The sequence below is a fragment of the Neoarthrinium moseri genome (genome assembly GCF_022829205.1).
Source record: "Neoarthrinium moseri strain CBS 164.80 chromosome Unknown scaffold88_Wmoseri_CBS_16480, whole genome shotgun sequence".
Classification (NCBI taxonomy): Eukaryota; Fungi; Ascomycota; class Sordariomycetes; order Amphisphaeriales; family Apiosporaceae; genus Neoarthrinium; species Neoarthrinium moseri.
This window is the reverse complement of record NW_026055202.1, coordinates 106,749-129,285: the sequence shown is the minus strand read 5'-3', so window position 1 is coordinate 129,285 and position 22,537 is coordinate 106,749. Positions and strand designations below refer to the sequence as shown.

The 22,537-nt window shown below is 57.6% G+C and overlaps 7 protein-coding genes across 7 annotated transcripts; 5 read left to right on the top strand and 2 right to left on the bottom strand.

The window, feature by feature from the left end:
* Positions 1-748: 748 nt before the first annotated feature.
* JN550_012547 (uncharacterized protein) lies at positions 749-2,851 on the top strand (the record flags this gene model as incomplete). The annotated part of the gene is made up of 2 exons (XM_049311035.1): positions 749-2,648; positions 2,709-2,851. The coding sequence occupies 2 exons, from the start codon at positions 749-751 to the stop codon at positions 2,849-2,851; spliced, it is 2,043 nt and encodes a 680-aa protein (XP_049165509.1).
* Positions 2,852-3,268: 417 nt separating this feature from the next.
* JN550_012546 (uncharacterized protein) lies at positions 3,269-5,480 on the bottom strand (the record flags this gene model as incomplete). The annotated part of the gene is made up of 6 exons (XM_049311034.1): positions 3,269-3,512; positions 3,597-3,822; positions 3,887-4,242; positions 4,300-4,520; positions 4,580-5,074; positions 5,181-5,480. The coding sequence occupies 6 exons, from the start codon at positions 5,478-5,480 to the stop codon at positions 3,269-3,271; spliced, it is 1,842 nt and encodes a 613-aa protein (XP_049165508.1).
* Positions 5,481-7,552: 2,072 nt separating this feature from the next.
* JN550_012545 (uncharacterized protein) lies at positions 7,553-8,798 on the top strand (the record flags this gene model as incomplete). Its single annotated transcript, XM_049311033.1, has 4 exons — positions 7,553-7,705; positions 7,766-8,211; positions 8,264-8,462; positions 8,520-8,798. The coding sequence occupies 4 exons, from the start codon at positions 7,553-7,555 to the stop codon at positions 8,796-8,798; spliced, it is 1,077 nt and encodes a 358-aa protein (XP_049165507.1).
* A 673-nt stretch (positions 8,799-9,471) lies between these two features.
* JN550_012544 (uncharacterized protein) lies at positions 9,472-10,975 on the top strand (the record flags this gene model as incomplete). The annotated part of the gene is made up of 2 exons (XM_049311032.1): positions 9,472-10,291; positions 10,389-10,975. The coding sequence occupies 2 exons, from the start codon at positions 9,472-9,474 to the stop codon at positions 10,973-10,975; spliced, it is 1,407 nt and encodes a 468-aa protein (XP_049165506.1).
* Positions 10,976-11,564: 589 nt separating this feature from the next.
* Positions 11,565-12,718, bottom strand: JN550_012543 (uncharacterized protein; the record flags this gene model as incomplete). The annotated part of the gene is made up of 3 exons (XM_049311030.1): positions 11,565-11,966; positions 12,027-12,403; positions 12,505-12,718. 3 exons carry the CDS (start codon positions 12,716-12,718, stop codon positions 11,565-11,567), a joined length of 993 nt encoding a protein of 330 aa, XP_049165505.1.
* Positions 12,719-17,089: 4,371 nt separating this feature from the next.
* Positions 17,090-18,232, top strand: JN550_012542 (uncharacterized protein; the record flags this gene model as incomplete). Its single annotated transcript, XM_049311029.1, has 1 exon — positions 17,090-18,232. The coding sequence occupies one exon, from the start codon at positions 17,090-17,092 to the stop codon at positions 18,230-18,232; it is 1,143 nt and encodes a 380-aa protein (XP_049165504.1).
* Positions 18,233-19,429: 1,197 nt separating this feature from the next.
* Positions 19,430-21,975, top strand: JN550_012541 (uncharacterized protein; the record flags this gene model as incomplete). Its single annotated transcript, XM_049311028.1, has 2 exons — positions 19,430-20,374; positions 20,443-21,975. The coding sequence occupies 2 exons, from the start codon at positions 19,430-19,432 to the stop codon at positions 21,973-21,975; spliced, it is 2,478 nt and encodes an 825-aa protein (XP_049165503.1).
* Between the last annotated feature and the right edge of the window lie 562 nt (positions 21,976-22,537).

The window sequence follows — 22,537 nt, the reverse complement described above, 5'->3', positions numbered from 1 at the left end:
GCACGCAAAATTGTCCACGATTGACACACGCTTGCCACACGCTTGTTGCAGCTCCATCTCTGCGGATGGGCATGGGCATGGGCATGGGCGACGAGCTTGGAAGTTGGGGGGCCGCCCTGGGGCCCAGCTTTGAGCTCATCGATTTTACGGGGCTTCCTGGCGGGCGTGGGGAACCAACGACTCGCGAGACGTGCCACCGTCCGTCACCTCTGCCGCGCACCTAAAAACCTCTGTCGACGCTTTTCCTGCCCTCCGGTCGTAGATAGAAATGGAATTCCTCATTGTTTCCTCTCCTCCCACCCCCATTGCCGCCTGCTCACCTCTCCGGGCCCGTACAGCGCCTCGCCTCCCCTGAGCGCCGAAGACCTCCCGCCCTCCTCGTCGTGCGAGCGAAGCTCTCAAGGGCCCCTTTCAATCTATCTTTAATATCGTCATAGCTTCGACCCGCTGTGCCATCTCCTCGGCTGGCTGGCCTGATTCCACGTGTGCCGTCTTGACATTATCCCCCATTGCCCAACGATATATCCACTGCTGCAGTTTTTCTTTTCGATTTCGAGCAGTCAATTGAGTCGCAGTTAGTCAGGCACCTGCTTGCTCTCAGTCATCCCCGCGACCTGCTCTATACCCAAGCTCCGGTTGCCCCAAACCTTAACTCCGCAAACCTGAAAGCGCAGGACAGGAAAAAGAACCCGAGACGCCCTCGGCCTTGTAATCAACATCGCATTGCGTGTAGCCTTGCAAATAGATCATGTCCAGATTCTCACGAGCCGCTGGCCTGGCCCGGCGCATTGCCCTGCCCACCACCGCCGTCGCCGTGGGTGGTGGCGCTCTTCTATACTACTCGTACAAACCCCGAAACATACCCGGCTACGAGGGGCCCGTCGTCCCCCCGCCCATCTTTGGCGCCGATGGCACATTCAAGCTGCCCAAGTTCCCCAAGGTCAAGTCGCGCGAGGAGCAGATCGCTGCCCTCAAGAAGAGCGTCGACCCGAGCGAGGAATATGACATTTTGGTCATTGGTGCCGGCGCGACCGGCGCCGGTGTGGCGTTGGACGCCGCGACCAGAGGCCTGAAGGTCGCCATCGTCGAGCGGGATGACTTCAGCAGCGGCACCAGCAGCAAGAGCACCAAGCTGGTACACGGTGGTGTGAGGTATCTCGAGAAGGCCGTCTGGAACCTGGACTACTCGCAGTACCAGCTGGTGAGGGAAGCCCTGAAGGAGCGCAAGTACTTCTTGCAGACCGCGCCGCACCTGAGCATGTGGCTGCCCATCATGCTGCCATTGGACAAGTGGTGGAAAGCCCCTTACTATTGGGCCGGCACCAAGTTCTACGACTTGCTCGCTGGCAGTGAGGGCATTGAGAGCTCTTATTTCTTGACCAAGAGCAAGGCCATCGATGCCTTCCCCATGCTCAAGCGGACAGACCTCGTCGGAGCTCTGGTCTACTACGATGGTGCTCACAATGACTCGAGAATGAACGTCTCCCTCGCCATGACCTCTGCTCTCTATGGCGCCAACATCGTCAACCACGCCGAAGTTACCAGCCTGCTCAAGGACGACAGGGGCAAGGTCTGCGGTGCCACCGTCCAGGACCGCATCCCCGGCCTGAACGGCCAGAGCACCCAGGACTTCAAGGTCAAGGCCAAGTGTGTCATCAACTGCACCGGTCCTTTCTCGGACTCGATTCGGAAGATGGACGACCAAGAGTGCAAGGAGATCGTCGCTCCTGCTTCGGGTGTGCACGTCATCCTGCCGGGATACTACAGCCCAGCCAAGATGGGACTGCTCGACCCGTCGACTTCCGATGGACGTGTCATTTTCTTCCTGCCGTGGCAGGGCAACACCATTGCAGGAACAACGGACTCGCCTGCAAAGGTCACCAACAACCCTCTACCTGACGAGGAGTCGATTCAGTGGATCTTGAAGGAGGTCAGCCACTATCTGTCTCCCGACATCAACGTCCGCCGCGGTGATGTGTTGGCCGCCTGGTCGGGTCTGCGTCCCTTGGTCAAGGATCCCAAGGCAAAGAACACAGAGTCTCTGGTGCGAAACCACCTGATCGACGTCTCCGAGTCGGGCTTGATCACCTGTGCCGGTGGCAAGTGGACTACCTACCGCCAAATGGCCGAGGAGTGTGTCGATGAGGCCATCAAGGAGTTCAAGCTGCAGACTAAGCCGTTCATCAACGCCCCCCGCGTAAGCGGTACCGAGGAAGTCGATGACGGTGCCATCCTGGATGGATCGTGCCAGACGCACAACGTTCGACTGATCGGCGCCCACGGTTTCAGCAAGACCTTGTTCATCCACATCATCCAGCACTTTGGGATCGAGACGGATGTTGCGAAGCACCTGACGGAGAGCTACGGAGATCGGGCCTGGACAGTAGCTTCCATGTGCAAGCCCACGGACAAGCGATTCCCCGCCCGCGGCGAGCGCATCGCGGCTCTGTATCCCTTTGTCGACGGAGAGATCCGCTACGCCGTGAAACACGAGTACGCCCAGACTGCTGTGGACGTCATCGCTCGGAGAACGAGATTGTCTTTCTTGAATGCTCAGGCGGCTCTGGAGTCCCTGCCCAAGATCATTGATATCATGGCCGAGGAGTTGAAGTGGGACAGCCGCCGCCAAGAGAGAGAGTGGAAGGACAGTAAGTTTTTCTTTTATTTATCACTAATTGCGAGTTTTATCATTGCTAACAAATCACTAGCTGTCACCTTCCTGCAGTCCATGGGCCTGCCTGAGCCGATGCTCTCGACGACGAGAAAGCAGGTCGAGAGCAGGAAGCTGGACTTCTCCAGCTCGCTCGAATACAAGATGTACTCGAGGCACGACAAGCCCATCGAGGAGTAAAGAGGAGTAACCTTGTCATTTGTGTGCTATATCATCCAGGGTCTAGACGGTTGGGCGGAGCAAATCGGTTGGGATCCTTTGAAAGACCTGTTTTATTAGAGCGCATTTGGGAGGCGAGCTTGTGTGTTGTACCAAAAATGGGCCAAGTCTAGCCCAATTAGATGTTTTAATGCTATGGAGACCTGGTCCCCGTTTCTTGAGTATTCCGCTCCGTTTTCCGCCAGACTTGGCGCGCTTTATACTCACGACATCCTGACACGGAAAACTATCGAACGCAGAATCTAGTTGCTTTCATTTCCACATGTCCGTTCTGGAGTCCTCGATGGTACTACGGGTCTGTTTTGGCCCCTTCGGCCCAGGTGCCTCCTCCCATGATAAGACCACACCACGACAGCAATATTTCTCCTATCTCTAAACCTACGCCCTTGGGCCCCTGCTTCCCCCTGAGGGCACCGTCACTATCTCTTCCGGTCCTGCATTCTTTGCTGCGGCCCCGGTCCCGTGCGCCGCTTCCTGGCCGACCTGCGCCTCGGCGACGCGCTGTTCGACGGCAGGGTGCGAGTTCGGGTCCGGAGACAGACCATACCAGGCCACGACCATGACGCCGAGGATCCCCGCCAGGCAGCTGAAGGCCAGAGCAACCTTTCCGCGGGTTGTGAATCTGTGCGTCGGGCAAGCAAAGTCAGTCAAAATGGACAGTGATTCAAAAAGGCTGTGAGGGAGATCAGAGACTGGGGCAACTCACCCTTCGGGCAGCGGGTCCGGGGCGCGGTTCTCGCCCGCCAGATCCAGGACGTCGACCGTGTTGCCAGCAGCGTTGCCGGCCGTCGGGATGCCGCCGGCCGAACACACGTCGTAGTGGGACTGGGGGATGGTGAGAGTCTTCTGCAGATCGAGCGGCGCCTCGACGATGGTCGCCATGAGCCCGGAAGTGACGTGCCATTCGATGTGGCAGTGGAACAGCCAGATACCTGACGGCGAGCCCTGTTAGAACACCGGGTTGCAGCCCGAACTAGCTTGAAGGTCCTCTCTTACCTGGATTATCTGCCTGGAAGCGAAGCACGATGTTGCCATCGGGGTATAGCACAAGGGTGTCCCGGCGCATAGGGATGGCCGGGAAGTCTGCCTCGGTGATGTTGGAGTCTTCAAAGGTGCCGGCTTCCTCGTCGGATCGGTAAAGCGCCTGGAAGGCGTGGCCGTGAAGATGGAACGGGTGGCGTCCCGAGTCCAGGTTGTTCACGACGATCTGGACCACCTGGCCCTTTTCGAGCACGAAAGAATTGGTGTAGTCTCCATACACCAAGGGATTGCTCGCATGCTCGCCGGTGGACAAGGCCGTGTAGAGGGTCGGCACCTTGGGCGCGGTATAGGTGATGTTGTTGAAGAAGGCACTGGTGTCATGTCAATCAAAATGCTCCATATTCGAAACATTGAAAGGGTGAACCTACTAGTTTGCACCATCCCCAAGATTGTCCATGATGACATCTAGTTCGATGGTTTGGTCAGGCTCCCCCAGCAATGTCTGATTATCCCAGGGGATGAGCGTCATATCATCGAATGGGTTGAGTTCATCGACGAACGCAGCATCCGGGAATGCGGCGTTACCATCGTAGACAAGCCAGCCAGTAACGTTGTAGTTCAAGTCGTCGGGGAGCGTATCGAACAGTGTCTTTGGAGAGTCAGCGAGATTTTCAACCAGTGACTATGGGGCCCATGCCGCAGACTCACCGTGTCCATGCTCCCAACGAACGCATAGTTTGCCGACGTCTCATTCTTGGTCGTCAATAAGAAACTACAGCGCTGAGCTGCGGAGAGGTATATCATGTCCGCGACAGCTGGCTGTGTATAGACACCGTCGACTTCGACAATTGTCATATTGTGCCCTTCAAACCACACATACTGACCGGCAAAGGCACCGATGTTTATCACCCGGACAAGGTAGGTTTTCCCTGGCTGGATAGCAACCTTCAAGTTCTGGGTTTCATTGAACAACGCGTTGTTCGGCACAGGCTCGGCTCCTGTCGGATTACTCTTGCTGATGAAGCCGGGGAGCAGGTCTGTCATTAGATCATGGTACCAGTCGGACACCGTCAAGACTATCTCTTCGTCATACTGGCCGGTAAACGGCGAGTCGGGATCGTGTATGATGAGAGGGCCGCGCAAGCCATCTGGGTACTGCCCACGAGTGTGGGAATGGTACCAGTACGTGCCGGGTTGGGTGATCTACAGAAGTCAGCACAAGCAGGCTAACTTGGTAGGGCGACGGAAGTTGACTCGCTGTGAAGTTATAGGTGAAGCTCGAGCCTGGCTGGATCGCACACTGAGTTACCTGCGCTGGGCCGTCCATGTGCGTTGTGCCGTTCATGTATAAGCCATGGAAATGCAGGGAAGTGGTCTCATTGCCAAGCGAGTTCTTGACATGAACAACAACATTGTCCCCGACGTTGGCAACGATTGGGGGTATCGGCCATTGGCCGTTTATACCTATGGTAGGTCGATCAAAAGCGCCATCTGGGTTCGCCGTCACCCAAGTGACGTCGAAATCGTACGTGACTGTGGCTGCAGACGATATCCCAAGCAGAGCAGTTGCCCAGATGCAGCAGACATGGAACAGTCTCGTGGACAACATCGTTGGCAGTATCTACCACATGTACATAGCAACAAAGAGAATTTGTAAATACAGCAGAGGGCGCACAGCTGTGATGTCTTCCGTTCATAAAGAGGCGCAACAACGTCTCACCACAAATCTCGGATGGGGAAGTGCCCTCAGGTCTACACCAGCAATGGAGCTAGGCGTCCAAGTGCCCCGTCCGACCTCGGAAAACTCGAAGACATTCTGGGCACATTGCTTCCGCGCAGCAAGGGTGCCATCAACTTCGCTAGGCGATGATGCATGAAACGGGCAAAGTATCTTATCAATCTCATCTGATAATGCAAGGATGCATGGGGTAAGGGTGTGCGCACCTTCCGGTTAGGTGCCAAGCTATACATTCACTTATCTGATGCAAAATCAGCCCGAGTGACGAGCCTGCAGCTAGGATTGGTCCTCGACGCAATGTAGCGTCATTAACTCACACTGGTCGACCTATCGTCAAGGGACTTGGTGGAGATCGGATGCTAGTCTATGCCGCAGGTGATTCAAACCCGAAAATTTCAATAATGTGGCTTCAGCCGTTCGTCCAAGTAGGTATAGGCCAGACTGGACCCCAAAAATCTCTGCAGCTGACGGCGTGAATGCTAAGGCGGCGGGCCGTGGTGAGAAGCCGTGACGATACAGGTGCCGTCTGAGTAACAGTCGGCCACGAAGAGGTGACCACGGTGAGCCCGGGAAGACAAAGGTATACGTATAGTTGGCCGGAGCGCCTTATATGAGTGCTGATTGTTGTGAAGTGCAGACATGGGGAGGCCGGCGATGGCACTTGTGCCACCTGCATCGTCGCTGTCGGGTCTTGTTGTCGAAAACAACCGGAGCTGCTCCCCCACCTCACTGCAGGTTAAGCGATGCCAGTGGAAGCCCATTGGGGATGCTGTGCTGTGTATTCAGGCTGAGACAAGCCCCCGGACAGGGATGCCAAAGCTTAATTGCACTAACGACGAAAATCGCTGCAGCTACGGCGCACCGAGTCGTATGACTTTGGGATCACAAGTTAGTCGTGCTTTCGGTCTCTCGAACCGACTTGCGCCGTAGTGGGAAGCGGTGAGCGAGATGTCAAGCTGGCACAGAGCCTCCGTCCTCTGAAACAGCAACGAGGAGCGTCGTGTCGGGGTAGAACACAAAAACATACGGGTGGGAGAGCAGGCATCAGAACAACTGCCGTGCAGCGACAGTTTTATCGATTTGATCTGATAAAAGCCCTTGGCACGCAGCTGCAGCCCCCTCCCCTCGTCGATCCTGGGCTTCCCCAAATTTGAAGGTAGCACCAAAGGGGAAAGCGGACGGGGCCCGCGGGCCTTGGGTGACAGTAGGGGAAAGCTTGACGAAGCTTGACCTGCGAAGCTAAGACCTTCCTGTCGCCAGCTCCATCGTGCGGAAATACGCAGTCTAGATCTGTTGCTAGAGCTGCCTGGCCTGCGCAAACCCACCGGCGGTGGGGTGATCACATCGAAGACATCTTCGGGCTGTTGACTTCTGACGGCGGTGGGTGTCGCCGATTGCCAGCCAATGCTTCCAACGACGGGAGAGCAACTCACAGGTGGCTGGCTGGAATTGACTTTACCTAGGTAGGTACCTTTCAAATCATGGTGGCCTTCAAACAAGGTGATCCTTGGCAGCCCAATCCGAGTATTCATTCGTGTCAGAAGTGCATCCCGCACCATGCCGCCTAGATATCCCAAGCTAGCCAGGGCGCGCTCCAGAATGGAACGATGCACCTACGCACCGGTGGGAAGTACATGCCGAGCTTTCTGTTAGCCTTGAACTCACAGTTGGGTTTCACTCCATCCGTGATCGGAGACTATCCTGCATCGAGTCCCGTACACCCAGGCCAGCGCGCCTCCCGCCGTTGCGACCCTGTTTTGCAAATCTTATCAGATCAATTTAATCAGATCCGCCGACAGACGCTTTCGTTGGCCCAGGGTTGTCAGTTCCAGTTTCCAACATCGCTTATTTCATGCCCTCCTCGTTTTCCTGATTCTATATAACACCAGACATTGGATGCGATAATATCCTTGGCTTGTCAGATCACACTGAAAATTGGCACAATGCCCGACGTATTCTCCGTGCCCGTCTTCTTGATCGTCTTCCGAGAGACTTTGGAGACGGTCATCATCGTGTCTGTTCTCTTGGCCTTTCTCAAGCAAACTCTCGACGGGCCAGATCGAGATGTCCAAGTGTACAAGAAACTAGTGAAGCAGGTAGAGCATCACCCGTACTCTGGAAATCGACCAACTAGACTGATCACTCTGCATCGCTAGGTATGGCTGGGCGTTGGCCTGGGCCTTCTTATCTGCTTCGTTGTCGCCGGAGGCTTGATAGGCGCTTTCTATACCCTGGGGTCGAATACCTGGGAGGCAAACGAGTACTACTACGAAGGCGCATTCGCCTTGGTCGCGTCCATCATCATTACAATAATGGGCGCAGCCCTGCTTCGGGTCGGTAAGATGCAGGAAAAGTGGCGTGTCAAGCTGGCGAAAGCTCTGGAAGCACCAGTAAAGACGAGCGGCCCGAGCAGCGGTTGGTTCAAACGCTTCGCAGAGAAGTACGCCATGTTCGCTTTGCCGTTCATCACCGTGCTTCGTGAAGGCATCGAGGCGATCGTCTTTGTTGCAGGCGTGACATTTTCAGCTTCTGCTACAGCTATTCCTCTCCCTGTTGTCGTCGGTCTGATAGTAGGCGTTCTGGTTGGATACATTCTCTACAAGTAAGTCTTCTCAATAAGAATGGTACCGCCCGTGGATGCTGACTATGAACAGAGGAGGATCTTCAGCGAAGTTGCAGTATTTCCTGGTCGCATCTACCTGTCTCCTCTACCTTGTCGCAGCGGGCTTGTTTTCGAGGGCGGTATGGTATCTGGAGACACAACAGTGGAACAATGTAGTGGGTGGTGATGCCGCAGAGCTGGGCGACGGAGCTGGGTCGTATGACATTGATAAGAGTGTCTGGCACGTGAACGTAAGTTGTTGTCAGCCATGATCACGTCGAATGAGACTAACACGTACCGAAATGCAGTGCTGTAACCCGGAATCCAATGATGGGAGTGGCTGGGGCATCTTCAATGCCATTCTTGGCTGGACGAACTCGGCGACTTATGGCTCAGTCATCGCGTACAACGTCTACTGGATTTTTGTCATGGCCGGCTTTTTCGTAATGAGATTCCGTGAGGTCAAGGGGCATTGGCCCTTCATGAAGGCCAAGTCATCGTCGACAAAGAGTCCTCATGCAGCTGAAGACAGCGGGAACGAGGCTGTCCACGGAACCACTGGGTCAGAGAAGGTGGCCTCGTCGTAGATTCAGTCCCACGCCGCTTGCAGTTGAGATAGTTTCCAACGGACTCTGATAGCCTATTGGGAGATTTCTTGTCTCGCCATAGAATCATCAGCTCCCTATATGCGAATGAAATTCGGGTTTATGTGCTTGCGTTCTGTCTGTTGGACTTGACTCTGCTGGTTCCTGTCGCGACTGACGGCTTATCGAGTAATGCAACGTGTATGCGCTATTTGAGGGTCATCTCATACTAAGGTGATGCGTATCGAACTATTTTCGCTTTTCTTCTAGCACTGATAACTCACCAGTTATCCAAGAAACCGGCGAGAGTGACTATTGCCGCCTGGATAGATGTTCCAGGGTGGACCTCCATGCTTACGCTCTGATTGGCTCTACAGATACAATGGCCTCCTGGTTCTCCACGTTAGGCGGCGACCCAGTTAGGTTCTCATGTCATCATCGCAACAGCACAAGGCTGCCAGTTCGGCTTTTTCCGAGCAGCTACTTAAGGATAAATAACCCCTGAAGCATTGTTTGGATTGCTTCAGGCAGCCGCATCTGCCACAGTTTGTGATACGCTCGCCACTCGCGGTACAGAGAGACGCGGCCGGGGAGCACGGGAACCGGGAAGTCGGGCTCATGACGACTTCACTTTCTTGCATTCTGAAGGGACTGCCTCACACTGGAGACCGACCGAATGGACAGGCCTGGAGGCAGCGGAGCGCCGGATGGAGATTCGTTGGAGGCCGGGCCCGCGGCGGACTTGCCGAGAGTGGTTGAGATCGCAGAGGCCGGGGACCTAATATTGGACCTCTTGTTTGAGAACTCAAAAGCTACTTTGAAGTCGAGTCGGAAAACCACGCCCATTCTGGCTGATCGATCTGTAAACCCTGCTAAGGCCAGGAGTCGCATCGGGTTCCGGGTTGACCTCGCGATACTGAAGAAGCAGTCCAAGTACTTTGAGAAGCTGCTGGGAGACAGCCGCTTCCAAGAGGCAAACTTGATCACCTCCGCGTTGGAAGCGCTCTCTATTAAGGGCATACAGCCAAAGTCGGCCGACATCAGGGACCTCCCGTGGGTCAAGATCACAGATGACGATGAAGCCACCCGGCTGGCGCACCGCGAGGAGGCGTTTGGCGATATGCTTAGGGTCCTGCACGGGAAGGGCGTCGCAACGGAGCCAGTGACCCTGGATTTCACGGCTACCCTGGCCGTTCTGGCCGACCGTTTCGACTGCGCTGCTCCCGTGTCCAAGATCATGGCCTCGGGCCTGAAGTTGAAGTGGCCCGTCACCCAACGGAAATCCCTGGCAGGGGAGGACTCGAAAATGAGCCGCAGCGCCGAGAACGCCCTGCGGCAGAAGATCCTGATATCGTGGCTCTTGAACCAGCCCACGAGGTTCCAGGCCGCCACGCGGGAGTTGATCATGAACGGATCGAGGAAATGGACGGCGTTCCCAGAGCCGGACGACGGCACCGAGGAGGCAACCTGGTGGCACCTGCAAGATGGGCTGGAACGTGAGTTTCCCGGTTCCTCCAACCCCTATCCCGTACCCCTTACCCCTGACCCTGGACCCCTGACCCGTATGCTGAGCAAGTTAACCATCGAGTGCAGAAGAGCTCCAGTTCCGGCGCGAGTGCATCCTCAACACGATCGCCTCGGTGCCGCGGCACTTCCTGACGCTGTACACGTCGCGGGCGCGGCAGTGCCAGCTGGGCTACGACTCGAGCGCGGCGTGCGACTCGTACCAGCTGGGGGAGATGTTCAAGTTCTTCACCAACCGGGGCCTGCTGTTCGCCGTCGACTTCTCGCCGGCGTCGCTGGACCTGATCGCCGACACGGCGCTGCTGCCCGTCGACGTCGTGCTGGCCGCCCTGCGCCAGTGCCCCAGCTACCAGATCGACAAGAACCACATGAACTGCGGCCTGCGCACGCGCATCGTGCCCATCCTCGACTTCGTCAAGGCGCTGCTCTCGGCCAACTCGGTGCCGCTCAGCCGGCTGCCGTGGAAGAACGACCGCCAGAGGACGGCGTGGCTGCCGCGCGAGGGCGCCCGGGAGGACGTGCGGGAGGCGAAGCCTTTTCAGTTCACTCGGGCCATGTCCAATGACCAGAGGCTCCGGTTCGAGCACGCTATGGGAGCCGACAAGTTTGCCAGGGACGTGTTTACTGCACCGGGATGGATCTGGACCGAGTCATAGACTACCAGCGCTACAATATAGACGCCCCCGTACGCCACCATGGTAATAGGCATTTAACATGACAATCTAGCAAGGTTTCGAATTCCGCACGGGTATGAACGGGGTTCAATTTTGAGCGACTACCCTCGTGCAGTCTGTTTCTTCCATTACTATAATCCTACACGCCATCTGCGGCGAATGAATACAAATGTCAATACTGATGCTGTCTATAGTGTCACGCCAACCCATGCAAAAATTTCCCTATCCGTGTTCTCATCGCCCACAGCCCTGGTGCCGCAAGCCTCTACCAAGTACCTTATCGGGGCAGTCTGCCTTGCCGCCGCGATTCTTTGGGTGAAAAGAACGAACAAAACTGCCTCCTCTTTTTCGTCGCGAATGCTAATGCAAATCAATTTTTTTTTTTTTCGCTGTTCGCATTTCCAAGTTGCGTCGCCAACAAGGGTATCTCCGTAATGACAGTCACGAAAATCCATAATGCGATCCTCCTCTATCCCTGGTATATCATTCAGGATCACGTATCGCAACCATAGCCAAGAACGTTAAGTGGTCGCATTCTGGCGACCTCAACCAGTGTGGCGCCGCGTCTCCTCTACGCCGCCTTCGGCTTGGCTTTTTCCGGTCTGGGCAAGCCAGCTGCTTTCCTCGCAGCGATATCGCCCTCGGCAAGCCACTTGCTGGCCTTGATCAGCTGCACGATGTTGGTGAACTGCTTGAAGGCCATGATGGGAAAGCTGACGCCGGTCAGAACCCAGGGCCAGAAGGAGTCCATCTTGTTTGCGCGGGCCAGCTCGAGGGCCCCGGCGCTGTAGGGGTTTGTGAACAGCTGGCGGAGCATCGAGCTGTTAACCTGGGCTCCATTCTGGATCGCGGCGGCCTTGGACTCGCCCACATGCTCCAGGAGCTGTGGGGAGAGTAAGGGCGAGGAGAAGGAGAGCAGGTAGAGGCCGATGAAGAAGAGCTCGTTGGCGGCACAGGCGACGAAGAGAACAGTCTATAGGGGCAGCAGGTCAGCACGGAGAGAGGCGTATAATGTCCAAGTAAGCGGACCGACCTTGTTTGTGTAGTATAGGTTCAACAGCCAGCTCCTTGACTTGTCGACGGACTTGTGGCTCTGGTTGGACCCACCCATGGCCAAAGTTGCGTACATGTGAATGTAATGGCTGGCCAGATCGAGCGAAATTAGGCCCTGGAAGACAATGGACCATCGCGGGAAGGCCGAGGCCAGGAACACGATCAGACACGAGGTGGTGCATCGGTCAGTCACCATGTCCAGCACGGCGCCGAACCTGGTCGACTGTTCGAAATAGCGGGCAGCATAGCCGTCGAGGGCGTCGAGCAGGCATGACACGCTATACAAGACCGAACATGTGCGAGGGTGTAGTGGCATGTAGTAGAGAGAGGCAATGCCGAGGACGATTCGGAAGTACCCTGTCGGTTGGTCGCAAGCCGCATCAGCCCCAAGTCCACACAGCATTGATTCAGAGGGTCCGCGTTTCGCGGAAGGCAGGCTCGTCAGGAAGATAACGCACCTATGATGTTGGGCCAGAAGAGAAAGATGTTCTCCTGGGGGGCGCGGCGCCCAGCTGCGGGAGTGGCATCGAGCTCGGGGACGGCACCGTTGCCGCTGGCGCTCACGGGGCTGTCTGGAGCTGTTGCCGGTGCTGTCGCCGTAGCCGGGGCCTTCGTGGGCGTCTCGTTGGCAGCAGCAAGGGCTGCCTGTCGTCGGGTTTGGCGCACAGACATGATGTTGTTCCTGGACGATTACGAGCCGTTCATCCGCCAGCAGGTGATAAGAGAGATGGAGTTGTCGTTGCTGCGCGGAGGGATGACGGACCGCGGATTTCAGGAGTCGAGGTCGCGGTTGGCTGCGTTTGGTAAGCAGCAGTAGCAGAAGCACGGACAGTTGGCGAAACGTAGGTTGAAGCTTGGCCTGTTGGTTCAGGATCTGAGCTTGCGCTTATCAGGATGGATGGATGGGCAGATGGCGCGGGGAAGCAGGGACGGCGGGAGATGGGTGCCCGGGGTGCACGCGAACGAAGAGGTCGAAGATAACGAGCTGGCTGTATGTACTGTAGGTCTGTACTGTCCGTCACTGCAGTCGGGTGTTCACCAGGAGGGGGATAAGTTGCTGTAAGTTGGAAAGATTGCCCAGATAAGGCCAGCTCGGCATCGTCGGAGCTGCTGATTGCCAGGGTCCCGGTCCCAGTCCCCGTCCCCGTCCCCGTCACGTCACGCCAGCGCCAGTCGACGACGATGCAAGAGGCGACCGCCTGCAGACGCCCAATGGAATGGAAGCTGGCCCAGGGGCCTGGGGCCCGCTGAAAAGATTTCGAGAAGTGCGGGTCACGTATATAACTTGAGTGCCAAGCCATGACTTTTCCCACTTTCAGTAAAAACTAGCTACGTAAGTCGAGGTCGGAAGGGAGAAGGGGAGAGGGCATGACGACATTTTCATCTTTCCGCAGTATACAGTAATGCCGTCTCCCGACTGAGGTGGTAGTCAGACGTCGACGTGCCGGGAGAGAACATCATACCCAACGGCAGAAATCCAGAATACCCACGGTGCCTTATGGTTTACCTTTACTGATCCCCGTTTCTTCTGCGGCATCCCGAGCCCCGTGCCGCATCAGCCATCCGCGGCCAGACTGACCTCCACCTGGAATTATTGACTATGGCAGGCAATTGAGAGGAGCTTTGCTGGGCTTCCCCTGTTTCGCCCTCTCTGTCTGTCTCTCTCTCGCCCTGCCTGCCTCGCCGTGCCCAGCGCAAGCCGTGCAAGCTGCAGCTGGCCTGCAGATGCAGTTGGCACCCACTAAAAGCATCCCGAGGGTTTGGTAGCTCGCGCTAAAACGCCTGCAGCAGAAGCGACGCCTGCCCGCTCTGGGATGCATATCGCTGCCAGACATGGGGGGCCTGGGGGATGCCGTGCCAGTCAAAACCGCCAACTAACTTACCATAGCAGCTATTGGGTGTGCACCCAAAATGAGTGAGAGAGCTCAAGATGCGACGAGACCTGGACATGGCCTGCCGCGCATACGGTCTTTCTGGCCATCAGCTGGACAGGCGGCACAATTAATAACTGGGTCGGGACTCCGGAAACGAGACTGCTCCGACCTGTGAGGTGCATGTACCTTGAGGTTCGCGCTGATGTTGATCGGCCAAAATTCAATGTCTGGACTAATAGTCATCCTGTCCACCATGGCTGCCTTTAACTTGATTGAGCCTTCCTCCCGCATCTGGGCAGTCTGAATTGACTTTACTGAGCATCGCGCGTCCGTCAGCTTTCCCTGGGCCGTCACGACACAGAGTTCAGCTCGCCACGAATCCCATGTTTAAGCCTGGCTACCAAGGTCGTTCCGAGCCCCGGTTCCGAGCCCCGGCTGTAAACTGAGGGCTGCCTTTCATCACCTACATGTGCTGATTGACGATTATTACAGCGTACCACAGAACAGTTTTGAGAGACCTAGAGGCGAAACGGCAGATCCCGCCTGCTTGTCCTACGATGGGCTTCCCCAGGTCGGATCAAGCCCAGAGTTTTGCTAGTTCAGAGTTTCGCACATGTCACCCGTGCTGTCAACTAAGGCTAACACCGCACTGGATGTACGACATCAGGCCACAGCAGCCAGGCGGAACAGGCGCCGGGTCGTTCCACTTCACAACCTGACACCACATAGAGTTGGGTACAGCCAGGCCTAGGAGGGCCGGCACACTTTCTTCAAGCCACCATGAAGCCATGGTCGCTTAGCTGTGAGCTTCGTACGCCTATAATAATCGCGAGCGTAAAAGATCGCGCCTCGCTTGGCACCCTACGGTAGCACTGCGCTACCGAATGGAACGGCCAGATGATCGCTTGGGGAAATGCCTCGATTGGGGTTGCCTGCCCATCTCTCCGACTGGTTTGACCGGAGAGGACAGCGGAAATAGTCGCTGCATCTTTTGCGTCTTCTGGTCGTGGCGTGGCTGCTCGGCTGATTGCCAAACGAATCTTTCGACACTGTATGCAATATGCTGGCCAAACTTCAGACGATGCGGCAAGCGACAGCCGGCCCAAAAAGGAGTAACATCGCAGGACGATCCCATCTGTACCCTAGTCAGCCCTGGGCCTGCCTGGGGCCCCCTAGCAGAAGGGGAGACAAAAAAAAAGGGCAGATCTAGACCCAACAACCGACGTTAGGGCGGAGTTGTCTCACGGAACGCCGTCTCATTGGGTTTCCTCTGGGACATGCCGAGAGGTGCTTGCTGTCGAAAGGACAGACAATGCCCCCTGCGCAAGCGTCAATACGTCACGTTTCCAAGGGTCCAGTCACCAAAAGGCATGCCCCTTCAGTAGCTGGGTCGGGGTCTTATTGGACGCGTAAGTTAGTTAATGGCCAGTGCAAGCATTTGGGTAAGTTATTGTACAGAAACCAAGGTATCGTCTGAATCATCAGATGCCTTCAAGTTGGAATAGCGACTGATGATCACTTGGTCGATACGTCTCCCCACCATCAGCGGGGACGTCGACGCCTTCGAGTACAAACCAAGGGCGTCGTGGTTCTGGTTTTCATTTGCTGTTTGCGGCTCAATTTGCAACCCACGGGTTTCGTAGTTGGCCACAGGAATAGGGGAGACGGAACGAGTCGCGAACCGCCGGCCGGGTTTCGCAATGGCTGTCCAATGAATCAAACACCGGGCCGCGTCCTAGTCATTCTGCCCTGGTGGCCTGACACCGACAGGCTGCAGCAGTCACAAGCCCGGCCCAGGTATGTACTATGTAACGTGATGCTGTACGGGGTGTCAACTGCATTTGCACAACCGTGGGTCGGGAGAGCCGACATGGGGATGGGGGTCCTGCTCTCCCCTAAGGAGCACCAGACCACACTCGGTAGACGATGCGTAGCACGACGGCAGACCAACGGGACGGAATCAGATCATGGGGGCAAGTGGCATGGGGCGGTAACCTTGGGCATGGAAGAGCCATCTCAGGGACAGCCTCGCGCAAGTCCGCAAGGTGGTCACACCGGCCTTGTCCTTGTACCCCGGACTCATGCGACGTGCTGCTGAGGCGCGGACTTTGTCAATCGATCAATGCGACTGGAAGCCGGCCCGCATGTGCTAATCTGATTTTCTTTGTCCAGCTAGCATGTATGTATGTATGCATGTACGTACGTTAAGACCCCGAGTGCATGACCGCCTAGAGACTAAAGCAAACCACTCCCCCGAAGGCCAGCAGACTAGAAAGACTCGAGGGCCTTCTTTCTGTCTTTCACTGCCGCCCGCCTCTCGTCGTGTACCACGTACGTTCGCGAGAAACCTTGCCCGACGCTCTGGCCCGCAGCCCACGTACATATTTAACTTAGCTGCATGCTGCAGTTTTAGGCGAGAGACAAGGCCCAACTCTATCGCCCGCCCGAGACCCCGAGACAGGTTGTCGCTGGGAAAGCTGAAGCTCCTCCAGCTGTCACTGTTCCGGGTGCAACTCGTATATTTTCCGCACTTGGGGGACTCGAATCGTCACTTCAACCTGGGCGAAATTGCACGTCAAGCGAGGGCGCCCGTCCTGACCATCTCATCTCCTTGGTCACCCCCAGCGGAACCAGCGATACCCCGGGCAAGGCAAATTGACGTCAATCCCGCTCCACCGCCCTACCAAGGCCCACGGTTAGGCCTATCACCGCCAGTCGGTCGTGAAAGAAAATCGTCCCGCACCGCCGGCCACTCGACCACTCGACCACCTGTCAGTCGGGCATCTAGTGTGCGGTCTAGCCTCTGCGACACAAATTCGTTTCCCATCGCATGAACTGTTCATTCCAGTCTGGCCTGACGACGACGACCAAGGCCTCCCCGAAAAGACACGAGCGGCCCCAAGCCATTGCGCCCCACGCCACAGCATAAACCCCCTCGACCAGACTCCATTCCTACCAAAGCCCGTTGCCCACGATCCTACTGGGTAACCTTTGGTTTCTGTTGCAATCACACAACCACACAAATAGCGGCGGTCACGACGACGACGACGACAACGACGACGACTAAGACGACGACTACGACGACGGCTACTACTACAGCAGCGTCGACCTCGCTCCCACTTCTTCCCTAACATCCTCCCACACGGTCGACACCACACAGCCCGCCACCATGTCTGCAGATCGGCCTCGCCATTCGACCCTCAAGGCCAGCTTTGCCGACCGGGCCGCCAAGGTCTCACACCCTCTCACCAACTACCTCCTCCGCCTGATGGAGTTGAAAAAGTCGAACCTGTGTCTCAGCGCCGACGTGACCACCGCCCGCGAGCTCATCTACCTGGCCGACAAGATCGGGCCGTCCATTGTCGTCCTCAAGACGCACTATGACCTGATCGCCGGCTGGGACTACAACCCGCAGACGGGCACCGGTGCGAAGCTGGCCGCCCTGGCCCGGAAGCACGGCTTCCTCATCTTCGAGGACCGCAAGTTCGGCGACATTGGCAGCACGGTGCAGATGCAGTACACCGCCGGTTCGGCCCGCATCATTGACTGGGCACACATCGTCAACGTGAACATGGTTCCGGGCAAGGCGGCGGTGAGCGCGCTGGCCGAGGCTGCAGCCAAGTGGAGATCGCGTGTCAATTACGAAGTCAAGACGTCGGTGAGCGTGGGCACCCCTGTGGCCGATGCGTTTGAGGAGAACGGCGTGTCCGAATCCGAGGACGACGACCGCCTGGGGCCGCTGGACGCCAACGGCACCCAGAACACGTACCACCGGGACGCCGACGGCAGGAAGGGGAGCATCGTGTCCATCACGACCGTCACCCAGTCCTTCGAGCCGGTCGACTCGCCCCGGTTCGCCACGACCACCGAGGAAGGAGACGAGCTCGTGTATGCCGGCATCGAGGAGCCTCCGTACGACCGCGGGCTCTTGATCCTGGCGCAGATGTCGAGCAAGGGCAACTTCATGAATGCCGAATACACGCAGGCCTGTGTGGAGGCGGCGCGGGAGCACAAGGACTTTGTCATGGGCTTCATCTCGCAAGAAAGCCTCAACAGCGAGGCGGCCGATGACTTTATCCACATGACGCCCGGGTGCCAGCTGCCGCCGGAGGGCGAGGAGGAGAACGGGGTGGTGGCCGGCGACGGGCTCGGCCAGCAGTACAACACGCCGTCGAAACTCGTGCAGATCTGCGGCACCGACATCATCATCGTCGGGCGCGGCATCATCAAGGCCGCCGACCCCCAGAGCGAGGCCGAGCGGTACAGGCGGCGCGCGTGGCAGTCGTACCAGAACCGGATAGCGGTGAAATAAAAGGGGGAGGGGGAAGGGCTCGGCGTGGGTCGGACGGCAACATGCCAGGTATCTCAAGATGATTGATGTTTTGATTTTGAGCTTGGAGTTTTGGGCTTTGCACTGCATCCACCCATGCCCGATTGCCACGCGACTGGCCGGCTCTGGGAACCCGACTGCGGTTCTGCGAGCAGGCCCCGTGAAATCGAGACACGGGGGCATTTAGCTTAGTTGAATGGACCTGGGGTTTGCCGTTTGAGCGGCGGCGAGATGTCCAGCCTGCAGCTTACTTGTACCACATGTATGTAGCACATTGGTACAGGTGCTATGGCCCAGCACCTATATAATACCACCATGCATTTTCCGTACGCGAGTCAGGCCCAACTGCAGGACCAAAGATCTACGTGTGGTACGGCGGCGTGAACCTGGACCAGACGGGAAGAGCAGTCTGAGTAAGCACTGCATTTTCAATCTACGTGCCGTACCTATCTACAGTGCCTCTTCCAGCATGCGAAGCGCCAAGGGGCCGTCCAGTGGGCAGCGAAACCCTTCACGCCTTTGGACTTCGCACGGGGCATGCGCAGGTCTGCTCCATCGGGATAGCCCAATGCATAGTACATCGTCGTAGCACGGCCTAGTTAGTGCAAGGCAGTCAGAATATATCCGAGCAAGTGGGTTCCCGGCAGCAACGCCGCCAAAGCTACTGTATGTCCATATGCACAGTATAGGCAGATCGTTACTAGATAACAAAGATCCACGGATGCAGTACACTGGCGGCCGCCCCGCTTACGGACTTAACTATCCGGGTTTTAGCGGCGACAAGGGCTCAGCTTGGCGGCAGAAGGTCCCCTTCGGTGGCCAGTGACGACGCCCAGTAGGAGGCAAGGTTGGTGATTAACCTAACGTCTTTCCCTAGTGTCGCCAGGCGGGGTGCCGTACATAGCACCGTGGACAGCACACACAGACCCCGGGATCCCAGTCCACTGTCATCCTGAGATCGGATCCTTCCATGGAGCTCGACTCCTCCTCCCCGCTCCTCCTTCACCTTCTACGAGCACCCCGGCGGCAAGCAGGCTGGACAGAGATCAACACCGCGCGCGACCAGCCGCGGGGCCCAGCCTTTGGGAAGCGAGGGTTTCAGCCATCATCTACTGCGTTGCGACGCGCCGCAGGGGCGAGAGAGACGTAGAGCAGGGAGACGCCAGACGGGAACCAGCAATGGCAGATCACAGCCAGAGCGGCGGCACTGCCGTCGACGCCCTGGTGGGCGAGGTCACGCCGCCGAACGACGCCGACAACGGGGCCGCGCCGTCGAAACCACCGCCGCGCAAACGTCGCCGCGTCGTCATCTCGTGCCTCGACTGCCACAAGCGCAAGCAGAAGTGCGACCGCCAGCTGCCCTGCGCCAACTGCGTGTCGCGCGGCAAGGCCAACACCTGCCGCTACGAGACGGGCACGCCCCTGGTCCGCGACCAGCACCGCAAGGGCTCCGCCCACAGCAGCAGCAACTCCCACGAGCCCTCGCCGCCCGAGCACCACGCCGCCCACGATGCCCTGCCCATCAAGCCCGTCGACTTTGGCTACTCCAACACGGGCGCCGGCGCCTCGACGCTGGGCTTCATCAAGAAGATCGAGGGCGTCGGCGGCAGCGGCGAGCAGCCCATGCCCACGGTCGGGAGCGATGCCCAGGACGGCGAGCACTTTGGCTCCCGGGAGCGGTACAAGAGCCTCGTGCGCCACCTGCCCGCGCGGACCTTTGTCGAGAAGCTGGTCGCCATATACATGAAGGAGTTCAACTGGATGTACTACGGCTTCTGCGAGGCCGAGTTCATGGAGCAGCTCGACCAGTGGTACCAGCTGCCCTTCCATCTCCTGTCCAACGCCGGCCCCCAGGGCATAGAGCCGACGCTTCGGTCCTTTCCGGCCCTGGTGTTTCAGATCCTGGCCTCGGCCCTGCTGACCATACCGGACGAGGACGACGAGAACTTTGTCTCGCTCAAGTATGCCGGCAACATGACGTTCGAGGACCTAGCTTCCGAGTATAGCGAGACGGGTGTTGCCATACTAAGCCTGCTGGGAAAGCGGCAGATGACGGTGTCCACGGTGCTGGCCGGTTGGGTGCGGGCCGCCTTTCTCAAGTTTACCGGCCAGGTCACCGAAGCAGTAAGTTCCCAGTGCTGTGTCCTGCGAGGGCGGCGTGTAAAGGTAAACCTGGTTAACGAGTCGAACAGTGGCATCAGGTGGGCACCTCGATTCGCGATGCGCAAGAGATCGGGTTGCACCGCGACCAGTTCGACCCGCAACCGAGTGCGAACAGCAACACGGAGGCGGCGCTCGAAGCCATGTGGTCGGCGCAGACTCGCAGGAGGATATGGTACATACTTGTGAGCTGGGATCTGCATACGGGCGCCGTGCTCGGGCGGCCGACCAGCGTCGACTTCCGCGTGCTGAGGCGGACGGAACCCGTCGACGCCCCAATACCCAAAGACCGGAGGAAAACGCCCGTGTTTCCTCGCAGCGAGCAGGACCCCCCAACGCCTCTGACCCGGTCACTCTGGGCCTTTGAGGCCATGCGCCCCCTGCGCGACATCTTGGATCTGGAGAAGGAGGGGCCGTTTCCCAAGGACTTTTCCAGAGTTACAAAGCTGCACCAGGAGCTACTCGACCTTCAGGAGCGCACACCTCCTTATTTCCGCCTCGAGAATCCGGACACCCAGTTCGATCACCTGCCAGAGTGCTGGTGGCTGCCATTGGTCCGCCCGGCGCTGCCTCAGCTTATATCATTCAATTTGATGGCCCTGCACCGGCCCTACATTTTCACGCGGGCCAGCAGTCGGCATGAGGCCCTCAAGGCCAGCCTCGATATGCTGGAGGCGCAGAGGAGCCAGTTCAGGGCTCTCGATCCACAGCAGTACAAGACTTTCAGTCTGTTCTTCGGCACGTTTGATGCCATTGTGATGATGGCGAGCATCTACATCCTGTTCCCCAAGGAACACCCCGACCTTCTCGCCGACGCACTGCAGCATTTCTCCTGGGGCGTCGAGCGGTTCGAGGCCATGGCCGACCGCAACCGATTGGCGGCTGCTGCATTGGGCGTCCTGAACGCCATTTACATCCGCCTGAAGAAGGCCATGGGCTGCGGCTTCCTCGTCAGCCGGTTCTGGCCCCCTAATTTCAAGTGCCCCAACCAAGGTCCAGATCAGTGTCCGCACCGGTATCCACAGGCGCCGGGGAACGGAACCGGCGCGGCCAACACCACCACCGGCTCCGAGACGTCGCCCGACGCAGAGCCATCGGAGCGTTCCTCGTCTAACCAGCAGCATCCGTCAATACCCTCCGCCTCTGCATCAGCCTCGGCCTCGGGCTCCTCCGTGCCAGCGGACCAGGGCACAGGCACCAACACCCTGAGCTCCGGACTGACCCCCGGAGCCGACATGTTTGCCACTCCCGACTGGTCCTTCCCCACGGACTTCGATTTCAGCTCCCTCCCGCCCATGTATCCTATGGGCGACGTGGCGTACAACGACCTCACGGGCATCAGGGACGACGGCTACACGACGACGGCCATGACGGGTGGGGCATTGGCGGCCGGCGGTCAATGGCCGGGCACCACTGCCGCAGACGGAATGTCCACCATGGGAGCGGTGGCCGGCATGGGCGGTCTGGACGGCCAGGGCAATCCGGAAGAGGTGCCCTGGGCGTTCGGGGGCGAGTTTGGGAACGACACGATATGGAACCTATTAAACCAGTTTCCGCCGCACTGAGCACGTGAAATGTGCCTCTTGAGACAGGGTCGATACGGATACCTTCGGCGTTATTTGGCGTTGACTCGGCGTCTCTGAACGTAACATACCACCGGGGATGTGGAGCACCGGGTGGTGACAAAAGCGAGCTTTTCGTGTAGGCCTAACACCGGGCTTGCGAATCATGAGAGATACAGACAGCAGTGTGACCTAATCTGGAGTTGCCGTCTGGACATACCTCCGTTGAACTGGGCTATCTTGGCTCCTTACGATGACCGTGAACGAGAGTCACCATGAATATAGGGATAGATGTTGCATGTGTAGCGAATGTCACATGCAATGCAATACCGCCTCGCTAGAATGAAAACGCAAATTCACAGGCGAATATCAAGCAAAAAAGCCTACCACGTCGTTGTCCAGACAAATGCCTCTGTATCATTGCACACCCGACTCTGTGTTGCCACTACCTACTCCGGAAATGCTTCGCAGTCTATCAACAAGCCAAGAGTAGGTTTTAACCTGGAATTCATCGCAACTGTTACAGACGACCAACCGTTCACACCCCTTCCTGCCCCTAGGCATC